Source organism: Coloeus monedula (assembly GCF_965178545.1).
Source record: "Coloeus monedula genome assembly, chromosome: 1".
NCBI classification, from domain to species: Eukaryota; Metazoa; Chordata; class Aves; order Passeriformes; family Corvidae; genus Coloeus; species Coloeus monedula.
Window position 1 is genome coordinate 67,317,704 of NC_138781.1, and position 15,285 is coordinate 67,332,988.

The 15,285-nt window shown below is 37.7% G+C and overlaps 1 protein-coding gene across 4 annotated transcripts in view; it reads right to left on the minus strand.

The window, feature by feature from the left end:
- RANBP9 (RAN binding protein 9) overlaps window positions 1–15,285 on the minus strand; it is a 40,793-nt gene that overhangs the window by 1,295 nt on the left and 24,213 nt on the right. The window contains exons 5-14 of one of the 4 annotated variants that reach the window (XM_082290957.1): window positions 14,364–14,386; window positions 12,248–12,432; window positions 11,340–11,452; window positions 9,898–10,006; window positions 8,306–8,496; window positions 6,467–6,614; window positions 4,632–4,753; window positions 2,406–2,557; window positions 1,623–1,734; window positions 1,116–1,261 (exon numbers count right to left, since the gene is read on the minus strand). In XM_082290957.1, coding sequence (XP_082147083.1) covers window positions 1,131–1,261; window positions 1,623–1,734; window positions 2,406–2,557; window positions 4,632–4,753; window positions 6,467–6,614; window positions 8,306–8,496; window positions 9,898–10,006; window positions 11,340–11,452; window positions 12,248–12,432; window positions 14,364–14,386 — 1,286 coding nt within the window. In that variant the 3' untranslated portion in view covers window positions 1,116–1,130. Of the gene's footprint in view, window positions 1–279; window positions 1,262–1,622; window positions 1,735–2,405; window positions 2,558–4,585; window positions 4,754–6,466; window positions 6,615–8,305; window positions 8,497–9,897; window positions 10,007–11,339; window positions 11,453–12,247; window positions 12,433–14,363; window positions 14,387–15,285 lie in introns of those variants that run through there. The other 3 variants (XM_082290958.1, XM_082290956.1, XM_082290959.1) reach the window with 3 other exon arrangements.

The following is a 15,285-nucleotide window of genomic DNA, read 5'->3' on the forward strand; positions in this document are numbered from 1 at the left end:
ATCGGCTCCCACAGCAGGACACTTTTCCTCCAGCCTTATCATTACTTGTCAAGCAGTAGGGCTTTTTCCCCATCTGCAGGGAGTCCTGAGTAAGCTTCCTGCACTGTTAGCTAGACTCACTGTGTGGCAAGAACATGGCAAACCTTTCACTTCCACCAGCCCAGTTCCTGCAGGCAAGTGGCAACCCCAACTTGAGGGATGAGCCACTCTGCTTGCTGCAAGGGCTGCTGCTCTAGGATGGAACTCTAGAACAAGAAAATGTAGCATCCAAGTCCATGCTACTGTGGATGTAGATGTAAGTTTTTAATGGCTGGTTAATTATGATATCACTACATTTTATTGCAATATAGTACTATTTAAGCACTTTTAAAAATGCAAGGTGTACAAAGATTAAATTAAGACTGTAAATTGACTAAATATTTGGTTTTTATATAAATAGGTCATAACCACACTGTGTTGACATGTAATACTGTTATAATACAACAGTTAAACTGGTGAGCCTACACAACAGAAGCTGTCTGTAGTTAAACAAGGAAACAAAGTTGAAAAGACCATGTTAAAACAAAAAACTACTAAGATCAACAGGTTGGGATTGTAAGTAGCAACAAACATATTCACTCAGCTCCTGAGTAATTCAAGTTTTACAGTACACATTAAAAAATATCATTTCTTCCCATCAACACTATATATCCAAACCATTTGCATTTTGCAAATTACACTGATTGAACTATGTAACAATGGGGGTGGAGGTTGGCAAGTCATCCTGCTTGACGTTTACATCACCCACATGCTAATACATCCATGTTTTCTATTCTTCCGTCCCACCACAAGGTAGCAGGATTTTTGGTTTGTTTTGGACAATCGTTCAAAGGATTGGTACTTGTCAATTTGGATGTCTGACGTTACCAGTGATATTTTCAACTCTTAGTTGTCTAAGAGGTTTAAAGATGGAAATTTTCTCCTAACACTAAGTTAGAAATCATTTGCATCATGCTGTAAACTAGGAAGCAACATAAAGCGACAGACTTGTCCTTAGTACATAATTAAAATTCCAAATTCCAGTCAGCAGAGCTGGTCTACTTTCCATGTTGAATATGCCACAACACCTTTCAGACCTTCAAAATGCATAGCTAATGTAGGTAGTCTTCCACTGTGGCGAACGCACAGGATCCAATTCCTGACCGGGCCATCAATCCTAGACATTGTGACGCCTGTCCCATGGCTAGGGCAAGCGGGGGTTGCTTTGGCAGATTGTGAGTCTCTGAAAAAGAATCACAGTGGCAGATAAAAAACCTGAATCATTTCACAATAATGCACTGAAAACTTGACATTTAAGCCTACTTAAATCATTCATTTGCGAAGTTTGCTCTAAGAGCAAGACACAAAGCAGAAGCAACAAAGTGACTGTGCACAGCACCGTTATTGAACAGGCCCATTTTTGTTCTGAATGTAACAGCAGAAAAGTACCTGTTATTTTATGTACCCCCCAAAACAATCCCTTTCTTCCCAGAAGAATGTACCCTACACTGCTATCCTTCCTTACAGAGGAGCAGCCGGGCCACCTGTGTGGGACAAGGCAGAGGCACCCCGAGCACCCTGAGCAGCCAGCAGGCTGCACTTACCTAATATTGCACTATTCAGTACAGAGCACACTGGTTCTCTTTGTATCGGGTCAAGCTGATTCCCAACAGGGCTGCTCCAGGGATCGGAATATGCAAGTAAACTGAATGCATCCTGTGGGAAGATGGCTTTCATTATATCTCACAGCTATAAGCTACTAGTGGAAAGAAGGACCATTTTATTCAACTATTTTGATTCAGAATCACAAAGGTGACTGTCAGTGTCCATTGATACAAAAAAGAGAAACAGAAATTGTGACAGGACTTGTTCCATTTAGTGCTTTTTCCCAAGAGCAAGGCAAAAGGTAGCATTATTTTACTAAGTGAAGGGGTAAGAGAAAACAGACTGAAAACTACATGCAGTCTTTGGCCAGGGAATTCTTTTCCAAAGCAGTCTCAAATCAAGGCAAACTAATTAACATGCAGAATACTAATGACAGCACATTTTGGGCATCTCTACCAATCCCCTTGCGGTTCATTTATCATTAGAGACAAAAACAGCACTTCAATTCAAGAGGCCAAGTTATGTGGTCAGAAATGAGAGAAAGGGAAGTGCTAAATTAATTTCTGTGTTTAATTGTGTAACAGCACTAAATTATCTTCCTTGTGCATGTGCTACACAGACAAGAAAGAAGACAGTGCTACACCACAGCTGACCAGAATACTGCTCTGAGACACACAAAAAATGGCAGAAGTTAAAGCAGAACAGTATTCCAGCGCAGCATGCTGTGGGACGTTCCTTCTGGGCAGCACAGTTATTCACCTTTACAAGAAGGTTAAACATACCTTGAGCATTTTCTTGTTCACTGTGTTTTTGCCACATTCTCTTCTTAGCTGCTCACTCATTGCTTGCAATTCTCTTCCAAAATGGATCATCCTTTCAATGGCTGCTTGGCTGCCACCACATAGCTGGCGTCTTAACTGACTTGAATCTACTTCTAAAGAAACGATAGCGTCATCATCACCACTGACAGAGCCGAGGGTAACAACCTATGGATCTAGGGACTCTGCACTGGTTTCACTCAAACACAGCTGCCTGCCCAGAGACAGAGCAGGTCAGGCCAGAGACCTTGGCCCCACATACTCCTGAACCAAGCACTGCCGAAGTGCTCCTTGTAAACATTTAAGAGACCCAGTTCACTAACGGCAAAGGCTGTCAGCACGTGCTGTTCATCTTGCAAGGGGGAATTTTAAACTAACTAGAAGATAAACCAGATTTTACCCTAAAATTTTAAGGGAGTTTAAAAAATAACAATGAAAGTCCATACAGTTCTTTTTTAATGCTTCGGCACTGCATTTCTAAGGATGCGTGGAATCGGGAACTGCTAATAGAGGGTAAAAAATGCTGAACTTCCTGAACAGCCATGATGGATTCTGCTACAAGACAATCATTTAGACTGTTCATATTTCTTGCAGAACACGTTAATAATTTGGATATTTCAGGCTCCTTTTGTAATCAAGCAGAACACTACAACTGATTTCTTCACTGTTTCCTACAATACTCCCCAATACTGGTGATTTTAAAAGAGATTGATGCAGCTTATGAATAATAAAACACTTGGCTTCTTTGAAAATTCTGCCTTTTAAAATTTACACCTAAAGCACCACATTAAAAAAAGGCATTTATCCATTTCTTGTCTTTTTTCATCAATGGAATCAAGTATTAAAATGAGCATTTTGATAGACTGTTCAATTACAAATCCACTCTTGTTTCTGACTTTAACACTGCTATTTAGTGATGTATTTTGACCACTATTTCAAAAAAGGAATTTTAACTGGCCACTTTTTTTTCCCCTTAGATATAAGTGTATCACCTCTGGAAAATACCTGCCTACTTAACCTTACATACACAGTACTAAGGAGAATATATAAGTATTTCAAGAAGTGAAAAACCACCAGACTGAAACTGGGGAGTGTAAACAGTGTAGATGAAGCACCCACAAATCTTCAGGTAGTGGTACTTGTCCCTAGCTCAGCCTAATCTAGGACATCCCTTTCCAGAGGCAGCAGACAACTACATTAAAAAACCACAAACACCTCTGTGCCCTGTGCAGCTGCTGCATGTCTGTCATAGCAAGTCTCTGCAGAAGAGGCTGCAAGAGAGCGAGGAACAGTTTTGGGTTTTCTGTCACAGAAATAAGGTCTCAGTTTCAGAGCGTAATGCAGGGAAAATAGCAACTTGCATTCCTCCTTGCAGGGCTGTTAAGAGAATGACATTTGCTGTTCAACAGTTACCTGTATTTCCCAGCAAAGCTGTGGCATCAGCAGCAGCAGCAGCACATGCCCCGGAACTGGGAAGCGCTCACAGACCTCTGCACGCACTGCTGCATTCTGAAGGTCTCCAGTTTCACATTTCATTTAAACTACACATTAACTGACATCTGCTTAAATCAATTGTTTGAATAGCAATTCTGCAGCTGCACAAAGGGCAAGCAGAGGGGATTTAAATACTCATTTGTTACCAACACCAACAGCTATGACAGAGTGTAAAGCAAATTAAGTAAAACAGTTAATTTTTAGCCCCCAACTATATAAATTGGTGGGTTTTTTGGTGGAAAACATGGGAAAAAACCTAATTTTTCATTTTTTACATTTCCCAAATACAGCTCTCAAGCATTAAGTATTAGCACTTTGCATTCTTCAATATAAGAGATTTAGAATTTCTATGCTTACTGTGAAGCACAAAGATGCCATGAGAACCATGAATGGGAAGAGGCAATCTGCCAACTCAAACACAGGCTGCTACCCAACAGGGTGTTTCTTCTCAAAGGTACTTCCTTAGATATTGATGCTATTTTCGGTAGCCATGAGTTACCCATTTCCCCTGTTCTCACACTGATATTGGACCACCTAAATCGGTGGTTTTAAAATTTACATCTAGTAATAACAAAACAAACAAAAAAATTAAGATTTGAGCTAATAACCCTAATTTTCAAGTTGGGAAGCATTGCAAGTAAAAACATAACCTTGTTGCCATCACTTAATAAAAATGTAAGAAATATCACTGCAGACCCATTTCTGTGTCACATTCTTCCATTTCGTGATCATGTTTAGAACTACCATTTAGGAAGCCATTGGATGAAGTCTCAGCAACCCCATTGGAGTAGTGATCTGTTTCCATGTCTACATCATTGCTGAAAAGAAAGTAATAAATACACGTTTTACTCATATTTAAGTACTTAGGTTATCTTTACAACTTCATCACAATACTTCCTCAGCTACTGAAAAGGTGCTGTTAAATATTACCGAGCTAGACCACACTTTTTTTCGATAGTAACTGGTGATACCAGAGCACCATGGAAATTTTTAAGGCTGTCTCAACATTAGTAGTCAGTAAAATACTATTTTCAGATACTGAAAAACTAAAGATGTCCCCCATTATTCAGGAGTAAGGAATATAACACTTTCTAAATACACACCAAAAAGTTCTTACCTTATTTATATAACTGTATGTACACAGAGCTGAAGAAAATGCATTGAGAAAATATACTACTCTCACTTTTTAAAAAAAATATAATTAATATTTATACATTAAAAATATAGTTAAATCAATATACATCCTACTTTGAAAATACCATATTTAGGTACCTAATTACTTCAAAAAATGCCTTCTCCTATTTACTCTGTGGAACAACAGAGGAAAAGCAAAAAAAGAAAACCCCAAAGCAAATGCTGAGTAAACCAGAACACTGAAGAGACACTCAGTGGCAAATGCAGAGCATTCAACTCCCCACCACCCTTTGCTTGCAGCAGCTCACAGAAGTGCTTTTAGAAAATGCCAGCACAGCTTTGGGGACTGAGCTTTGCTGACAGTTGCATCCTAGCTTGTTCTATTCCGTCATGGAGAACAGCAACCTTAAACCTCTGTCAAGACCAAATAGATTCAATTTAGAAGTTTCATATCTTGCTTCTAAGCAACCAAAAATACTCAGCTTCCTCTGAGGAAGGAAACCAAAAGGCCTCTCTGACTGGGCAACAGCACAGCCAAGGAACTGCCTTGCTCCGTGAAAAATCTCCAAGCTGCCTGGACACTGCCAGGCCTTTTGGCAGAGGCAATTGCTGATGCAAACAGAAACTCTGAAAAGCTAAAAAGTAAATTGTTACTCTTACCTTTTTACCCCAATTATCACCATCCAACTAAAACAGTTTTGGTCATCACCACCACATCATCACACCCTATGTGGTAGTTTTGGGAATCCATTTTGGACAATGCAGCTCAGTGCTGTAGCATTTCACATCAAATTAGGTTCTGCTGCATCCACACAACCTAGAGCTATCTGATATTTACTGGTTATGAATAACCATATTAACCCTGATTAATAGATTTATTTTCATTCACTGAATTGAATGTGCTTGCATTTGTGACAGTGACTGGAGTAGGCAAACAATCCTGGTATATACAGTGAAAGAGAATGCACACTTCATATGCATCTCAATTGTGTTTACTTTGCAGATACTGCCACAAATGGACAGTATCTGGAAAACTTTTCGTTACCTACGTGCAACACACTTAAATCAGTGGCAGTGGCTCAAATTAAAATCCTAAGTGCCAAAGAGCTAATTAACCTTCACTATGCAACTTCAAAACTGACCATAGCTATAAGCAACGTAATTTACTTTTGTCCATTTCATTTCTTTAACCCAAAAGGGGAAAAAGGTCTATTAAGCCTGAACTGTCAAAACAACCAGAGTTATCACAAGCTGTTGGCCCCTTACATTGTGTTTCAATGTCCTTCAGAGAAAAAAAATCAACCACATCAAATCCCACTGAAAACTCTTCCCTGCAATGCAAACATGTGGACAACACAAGCCTTAATGGAATTTAGAGGCATCTAAAGTTTATTTACCTGGAATAGCTGTTAACCTGCTGTGATCTTGATACATTTATGTTGTTGAGCTCTGGTACATTCAAGCTGGTGGTTGTGTGTTTACTGTGACAGTAAGACTGATGAGCTTTATTTGATATTACTCCATTACTGCAACTACTTTCAAACCCTGAAAGAAAGTTTTAACAATTGTAGCCATGAAGCAGTACTTACAGGTAAGTTTGTAGGAAAAATGATGTAAGTATAGTGTTTACTGACCAGGAACAAGTATGCTGAATTTGTCACACAAACTGAAGTACTTTACCTCCATGTTTCAGGTATTTGAACCTTTAAGGCTTCTGGAGTACAGAAGTTAAGCATTATTTACCAGGTATGAACACAGACACGAGAAGGTTTTTCTAGCTGTACTAATACACTGGTAACACAGAAAACTGCACCAATGTAGAAGAGCTTTTTAGAACGGATGCATTCAAAATCTTTTCTAGGCCACTGCAATCATTATGAATGGAAGCAAACATTACTAATTCCTGATCATGGAATTCTTGTGATAAATGTGCAGTAGAATTCAGTGCTGAATACTTTGCATGTTGCTATACTTACACACAACCTCCCTCCTTCACCATGTAATTATTTTAATTGTTAATACTGTGCTTTGCTAAATAAAATTATACCATATTGTGAAATTACAATGCCTAGCTAAAATCTCTTCTGACCCTTCTAAAATATAACAGGAAAACTACTATTTGAAGCAAACATGTAATTGCCAGTTCCATCAAACCAAGAGCTCCCTAGTATGTTCTAAAATAAAACAGGTCACAGGAAGGGCCTATTATAAAGAAAACAGCTGCCGCCATTTACAAAATCCCAAACATCAATTCTAATAATACATTCATCAACCTGCCTCTATTTTCAAAATTAGAAGAGTTACAGGTACTTTCTACAATACATCCCAATAACCACCTGAAGAACAACCAGAAAATGTGAGTGGCTCTCCACTGACACATGTGATGGCACTCTCTTGACACAGCAGAAAAAAATGCGAAGCTGCTGTCGTCCTTCCATGGGCAGCAGGAATTACGATGGCCAGGCTACACTGGCTTTCCACTCCATTCCAGAGGAAAAAAAAAAAAAAATGAAGCACCCCCAATCAGCTCCAGTTTGGATTTGGAAATTAAACAGAAGTGAAAGCTGATGGTCTCTGCTACCTTAAGAGTCTTACCATTTTAACGTGCTCAGCTTCCTCTCAGCAGGGGTGCTTTGGAAGGCACCTTCCCATAAGCTTGGGGCAGCTCTGAACATTCATGGCTTCCCAGGGAAGATTTCCCATTATCTAAATGCTCTAAGAAATGTTTCAACTGAGCAGACAAATGTGGCTGCGAGCAGGATGTCTTTTACCCAACCATACACCCAGCTTCTGGTGTTTCCTGCTCAACCACAGGTATTCTGACTTCTCCATCGACACCACAGGAAATGGATCATATACACTACTTAATGGATTTAAACCATCTTGCCCAAGTCATAAATTATCATCAAAAGGACAACAGAAATTTATGTCACAACCTTCCATCTCCCAGAGGGAAGCACTTCTTAGAAACTGGTAGCAATCTATTTTGCAAGAAGTAAAACACGCGCAAAAATTATGTGATGAAACTTTTGGTCTGCCCAGTGACTGGAAATCACGCATTTTAATCATTAAAATTATACTGTTACACAAAGCATCCACCATAAAATCTTAAGTTTAAAAAAACAAAAACAACAACAACAAAAAAAACCCAACCAAAAAAAATCCACATGGTGTGGTATGCCCAAACCGGTGTGGTATGCCCAAACCTATGTGGTTGATCCTCCACGTGAACTTACCAGTAAAGTGTGTGCTGCTCCCTTTGCCTGTTGCCAAATTGTGAATATTCATTCCATGGCTGGGACTCATGCTAGGACTACTGAATGACCGTGGGCTAACAGGGTAACTATCTTGAGATTTTGGACTGTGGCCTCCCAAACACCGCACTTCACTGTCTGTACCATTCACCATCTCTATGAACTGGCGCACCCTAAACAAAAGGCAAAAAGTTAAGCTAATAAAACCATTTACACATTTCAAATTACCAACGATAGCAATGATTTTATTTTAGTGTTAAATACAGAGCAAGTCTGACTCAACAAAATGCTGGATGTCAGTAACCCAATCGTCAATAAGCTCTGGAACATTCCACCAAAAATACACAATTACAAATTTGTGAGGGAGGAGAACAGGAATATTATCCTTGGAGGACAGCCTTTGTCACTAAGTCCTCAAAGTTTAGAGATTTAAACCATATTTCCTTGTTCTGTTTTATTGGCAGGGGCAAGGTTATTTCTTGAGAAAGATATGTTGTTATGTTATCATGTCTGTCATTTCTCTCAAAGTAAATGAGAACAGAGTTTGACTGTCTGCAAAACTAAGCATTAAAGGGTAACTCTTAACATTAAACATCTGCACTAGAAAACAACTTGAAAAGCAAACTCCCATACAAACCTTCCCTTTAGAGGCTGTTGCTCTTTGTCAATTTCATTTTAGATAAGGAGGTTTTACTATGGACTTTAAGGAAGCTCAGAACTCCTGCTTTATGCTTTAGGCTTCAGTAGCCTCAATAGAACAGGCAAAATTTAGAAAGACAGATTGAGAGAAAGATAACATACAATTGACGCTATTGAGTGAAGTCTTTCATCAAAATGTTCACATTTTGTGAATTCTGTGCTAAGTCTGGAGTACTATCACGTGAATTCTGTTCAGCACTTGAGCATGACAGACTTCAAACACATTCCAAGTTACTTAACTGAACATAAAATTAAAGTGCTTTGTTCTTAGAGGAGATAACACATTTTTCCACATTCAAACACTGCAATGTGATACAAAATTCTGGAGAACAGTGCAGTTGGCAAGTAAAATTGCCAGAATGAAGGTGACTATTGTGTGCCTGGGAAGCCAAGAGAACTCTTTGGGATTATGGAATTTCCACAGTTTTAGCCAGAGGTTTGTAGTAAAGTGGCATGGAATGAAACAGGTCATTTAAACTGATCTTTAAAGTCAGTCACCCCTTTGGAGGAACAGACTAACTTATGCCAACAGAATTCTTAACCTTCTTGAATGTGGTACTGTATCAGTTTCCATTTTAAGTTTTACTTGACACCCAAATGGATTAAAATTCATTTTAAAAAACTACAGAACTTAGTTCTAGAGAACAAGTCTACAGGGAGATGTGAATTATGCTGCAAACCAGGACCTTGATGACAAAACCTAGTTAAACATGTAGCAAATAAGAAGAGCATAAAAAAGTGAAATATACACATTTTCTAAAAAGCGCTGCTTAACTTTGTATAAACTTTTGTGAAAGCTTTAAATGAGTAACTGTCTTGTCTCAGAAGGTACTGTGCCATCTATAAACACACATCTGTATAATTTGAAGACTCACTTTAATGCAAATAAGAGATTAGGATTTCTTTCTAGTAAACTTGGATACAACTGTTGTGTTGTTTCAATGGCTTCTCCCATTCTTCCTGCTAAAACCAATTTCTGAATTCCTGTTCACCAAAAAACAAATAAGAGATTAGGATTTTTTTCTAGTAAACTTGGATACAGCTGTTATGTTGTTTCAATGGGTTCTCCATTCATCCTGCCAAAACCAATTTCTGAATTTCTGTTCAGCAAAACCAACATCAGGTAAACGGACAGCTTATGGATTAATACACGTACATTAACGATTAAAAGACACTGCAACCATCAGTCAACAAGATTTTTTTTCCTCTTAAAAATAGTTAGTGTAAAGAAAGATCATGCTTCCTTAAAATGATCAACAGGAAAATTTAAGAACTGCACTCCACCTACATGTATCTAAATGAGAACTCAGTATTTTTATTTACTGCCAGCATCCAACGGCTTTGTAGTCAGATTGTGCATTTAGAGCTAGAATAAGATTGCACACACTCTTCTGTGATTTATTTCTCGTTTTCACAACTTTATGAATAAGCACATACCAAACTGCTGTCACTCAAGAGCATCCAAATTACATCCCACTCCTACAGGTTCAGTTTTGACTAAGAAAAACAAAAATTTAGTCTCTCTCACCTACAACACATACTTCCAATCAGGTTACAGTTGAGTAAAACCTTTCACAACTGTCCCTGCTTTAGTTTATGCTTCTGTGGCTGTAACTTGGCTCAAGTTGCAAACAGCCTCCCAGCTCTCTCCACCAGCAGAGAAACTGATCCAAATGAAAAATAGCCCAACAAATGTGTTGTTTTACAACCAGAGCAGTTTCCCCATGTTGTATGTCATACAGTAACACAAATGCTTATGGTCAGGGATTTAAATGGAGGGGGAAGGCACTGTTCAATCAGGCTGCCAAACAGCACTGGCATGCATGGCAAGTTAGAACTGAACTGCTGTTACTTCTCCATGTCCTCTTCCCCATCACATCTGTAAGCAGGAAAACTCAAGTTTCATTTAACTTATAAAATATTCTCTAAACTCAATCCCTTTTCACAGTTCAGATAAAAATATAAATGTTTGTCAAGACTAAGTTTTATATTCTTGTTTGTGACTGACCATTAGCTCTCACAAACACTGAGTTAGAGACATTACACACATTTGTTTCAGACGTATCACAACTTTCCGTTCAAGAGAAAAGACAACAGGTCATTTAGCACATCTGCTACATCAAACAAGTTACAAAGTATTACTGCACAGATTTTTTTGTACCCAGCTGCTCATACATGTGTAACATTAGATGACAGCAAAGAACTGTGCTATAGAGTAGTGCTGCAAGCAAATTCTACAGTGCTGCTCAAGAGAAGGCTTCATGTAATATTTGTTTAAGGGAGGAAAAAAGGGATGCAATGTGCTTTCCGGCCTTACTTTGTCTGTTCTTAATGGAAGCTAATTCTTCTAGCACAGTCTGGTCTGTGGATCTGGCGAATGCCTCTGCTGTTGCACAGTATCCATGGTGAACTAAGTAAGATGATACCATTCTAAAAATAAACAATAACAAAACTCAGAAATACTCATTAAATACAGGTAAGAAACCAAGAACTCCTGAATGCAAAAAACCATTTGCTAAAAAGAGGTGACTGAATTGAAAAATTGTACTTGAAATGCAGAGATTTCTGTACAAGTCAGACAAAAGTAATTCAGCTAAGAACCAGAATATTCTTTAAAACACTGTACAAAATAACCATTAAAAAAATAATAAACGTGTAACTTTATTGTGATGAATTTTAGTAACAATTATTCATCACCCAAAGGCAGGGTCAGTTCAAGTATCAACTGCTAATTAAGTTGGGGTTTTTTTTCTCATTACACACACTGAAGTGAATTTGCTGCACAGTAAAGTTTTGTTTTCACGGAAAAAATAAAAAATGCAAAGTCACAACCACCATTTTTCCAAGAAACACTAATGGGACACAACTTAACCTGGCACGTTGAAGGCTGAGAACACAAAGGGAAATTTCCAGAGCCCAGAGTATTCAAACTGCCCATTACAACCACGGCAACTTTCCTAAAAACTCCCCAGTCCATATCAAATCAGAACAGAAGTCTTACACTCATCATTATAAAGTCCAAATTATTAATGACACAGACAACTCTGCCACAAAATGCATTCATGTTCCCATTTGCACAGTTATCAAACCTGGTAACAAAATTACTTGTACTATTTTTTAATAGTATCTATCACTTTTTGCGTGAGACAATAGAAAGAATGTTTTAAAGATCTCTGAAAACATGCAATTAACAACTTTTAAAAAAATTAATATTACAAGTCTTACTTCTGAATCATTGTTTGCCACTCTCCTTCCCGATCTCCTATTGGAAATCTGTCAATCTGTGCTTGAATTTTGGTTCTCCACTCTCTCATATAGTCTTCAATATCAAATACAAATGGGTGTTGTCCAAAATTAGCATCCACAACCTCTCCTGGTGTTTGAAGCCCTACTGTAGGGTACAAGTTTGGCTGCAAAAAATATTTTAATTAGTTTTTGACACTTATCCTAAAATCCCCACTGTTGTGGGGATTTTTAAATCTCTAGTAATATCCCCACTGCTTCTAGTAGTGTGCTCCAGCAGTAAAAGCAGCTTCTGCCAATACAACAATGCAATGACTGACTAATTTTATTCCCAGTGGTGAAAATGTTTTCTTAGTTTGAAAGAAGAAAATCTTACTGACGTTCTAGTCAGAAAATACACTTTTTAAACTGTGCTAAACATTACAACATTTGAGTTCAATTTCACAAAATACTAAGTAACAATTTTCGATGGTTTTTAAAGGCCTGGTTTTTTCTTTTAAAAACAGAACAGAAACTAAACTTACAAAGTGGGCCATTTTCCTTTTGGGGTGAAATACTTAAAATGTCACTGACTTTTAGTGGTAAGAACTGACAGGACAGAAAACTCAATATCCTCAAAATCCAAGTATGGTGCCTAACAAGAACTGTAACAGTGCATTGAAGTTCTCATGAATTCCTGGACTTGTATCTAGGAAAATACATTATAGCACTTATTGTTGTCTCAGTTTTATTTTCTTTGTTTTCTCCATGCAAATTTGAAATATGCCAAACATGAGAAAGGTAAAATCTGCCTGTTGGGATAAAAGTAATTTTCTTAAGTGCAATGAACACCTCAGCCATGGCAAGGCAATCAGTTGCATGAATGGGGTTTTGTTGCTGGGGTCATTTGGGGGGTGGGGGGAGCTAGTATAAAAATTTTTTTAACATTTATTTAATAAATATGCCTACATCATAATTACACTGCAGACAATAGTGGTATGGTAAAATGGTATGTTCATCTACAGAACCATATGCTAAATAAATTAAAGCTATCAGTAAGAAGTTATCAACATGCAGGTCAGTAGGAACTCTGAAGCCCAGCAAAGCCAGTGAAATGAAAAATACTCTGGTTGCTCAAACCATGCCCAAGCCAATCTTGCCTCTATTTTCACATATACACTGTTTGCTTTTCCAAAGAAACATGCTCATACTGTTATCTAGTCTAAAATAATCAATAAACCGCAAGTCTCAAATCTTTTAATGAGATGAAAACCATTGATTCTAACAAGGGGTTTAGCTTCACACTTCAGATTATAGTTCAATTTTCCTGAGCTGGCACCGTGTGCTAGCAAGGAGCCCTGCTAGCATCCCAAAAATCCAGGACATGGCCAGTGGTTTCCTACACAAAACACTCAACCCTGTGGTAGGACTAAGAGACTCCTTGGGTTACTGACTTCATTTTTCCTTAATATCTGTCCTTGCCTCTTAAGGCCACAGAAAGGGAGTGGCTGGCCAGATGGATGTGCATCACACACCACACTTTAAACAGATTAAATCAGAAATGAACTGGAGCGCAGTATCACGCCTGTATCAGCAGTATAGGGAACAGATGCCAGTTTTAAGGAAAGCACAGTTTAATTGACTCAAAAGCTGCAAGACTTCAGATACGTGCAGCTTTAAAAAAAAAAAGTAATTTGATACATTTGATTTTATGAAGCAAAGATTGTGAAAGTCAGGCATCAAGAACGAGTTACAGCGACCATGTCTCAAGCAGTCATCTACCATGTTGGTGTTTAATACAGCTCTGACATTGTATGTAAGGCTTGAATGTGCCAAGTATGTAATAACTATTTGCATGTATTACTTTCTGCTGAAACTTTCACTAGAACTGCCTGTTAAAAACCTGAAAAGGAAAACCTCTTGTAAGGATTGGTGTAAAACCAAAACACTTTCTCCTTCAATTAACAAATCACCACTGAAATGACGATGAGAATATCTGATATTAAATTGGCTACAAAGATTATCGCTGTAATTCCAACAAGCATAAGGAAAATGCTAGTTTGATCTGAAACATCTGTTTATGACACAAAGGGAAACTCTGAAAATGCACTTCTCTTACCGGTAAATCTGTGAAAGCGATGCCTGTAATAAAGAGAAAATTAAGATTAATTTCCATGTGTCTGAATTCTAGCCTCATTTTCTTAAATGTATCATTGTATGTTCAGAAAACTCACCCAATCAATCTCAGAAATGAGATAAGTATGGTGAAATCCACGATGCTTAAGCACAATTCATGTTTTTAAATAATAAACTGCAGTATTTGGCAAAAAGTAATTGTCATTCAAAAATACTTAAAATTGCCCTTAATTTTTTCAAAATAGGTCATAAGATTTAGCAAACCATACAGATATGCAGATTAAAAAGTATGAAAGTTCTAGCTACATATTAAATTTAAAAAGAAAAGTAAGGATATCTGAAAACACTTTTTCACTTGCATGTCACAATGCTGCAACATCAAGATTTAATGGTGTTTGCTATTACTTTTCTTTGTAAATACTCACAATCTTTACACAAGCAGCACATGTCTATAATACTCCAAACCAGCCTGCAAATGTTTCACTCTAATCCACGCCAACATGCTTTGGTTTTCAAACAGAACAGCTTAATATCTTGTTACATAATTACAAGCATCCATCTACCCGTAAAACCAAGGGAATGATTTTGCTGTCTCAGGATTAGAGAAAAATATGACCTCTATACACTTCAGGAACTTTGGGCAATTTCAGGGGATAGGAGAGCTTTCAGTTGAAAAATAAACATCAGTAATCTGACGTTTCTGATGATTCTGACAGCCAAATAATAAACAGTAGTTCAGAATTTCCTTTATTGTTGCAAGCATTTTTTTTTAATGCAGAATTATTAAAATCCACTTATCCCTTCAAACTTCAATTTATTTTGTATCACCACCTTCTCAAATTTAAGATGAAAACGAAGCTTTTAACCTTTAGTCCTAAATTCCATCCCTGTTTTCCATCTCCATT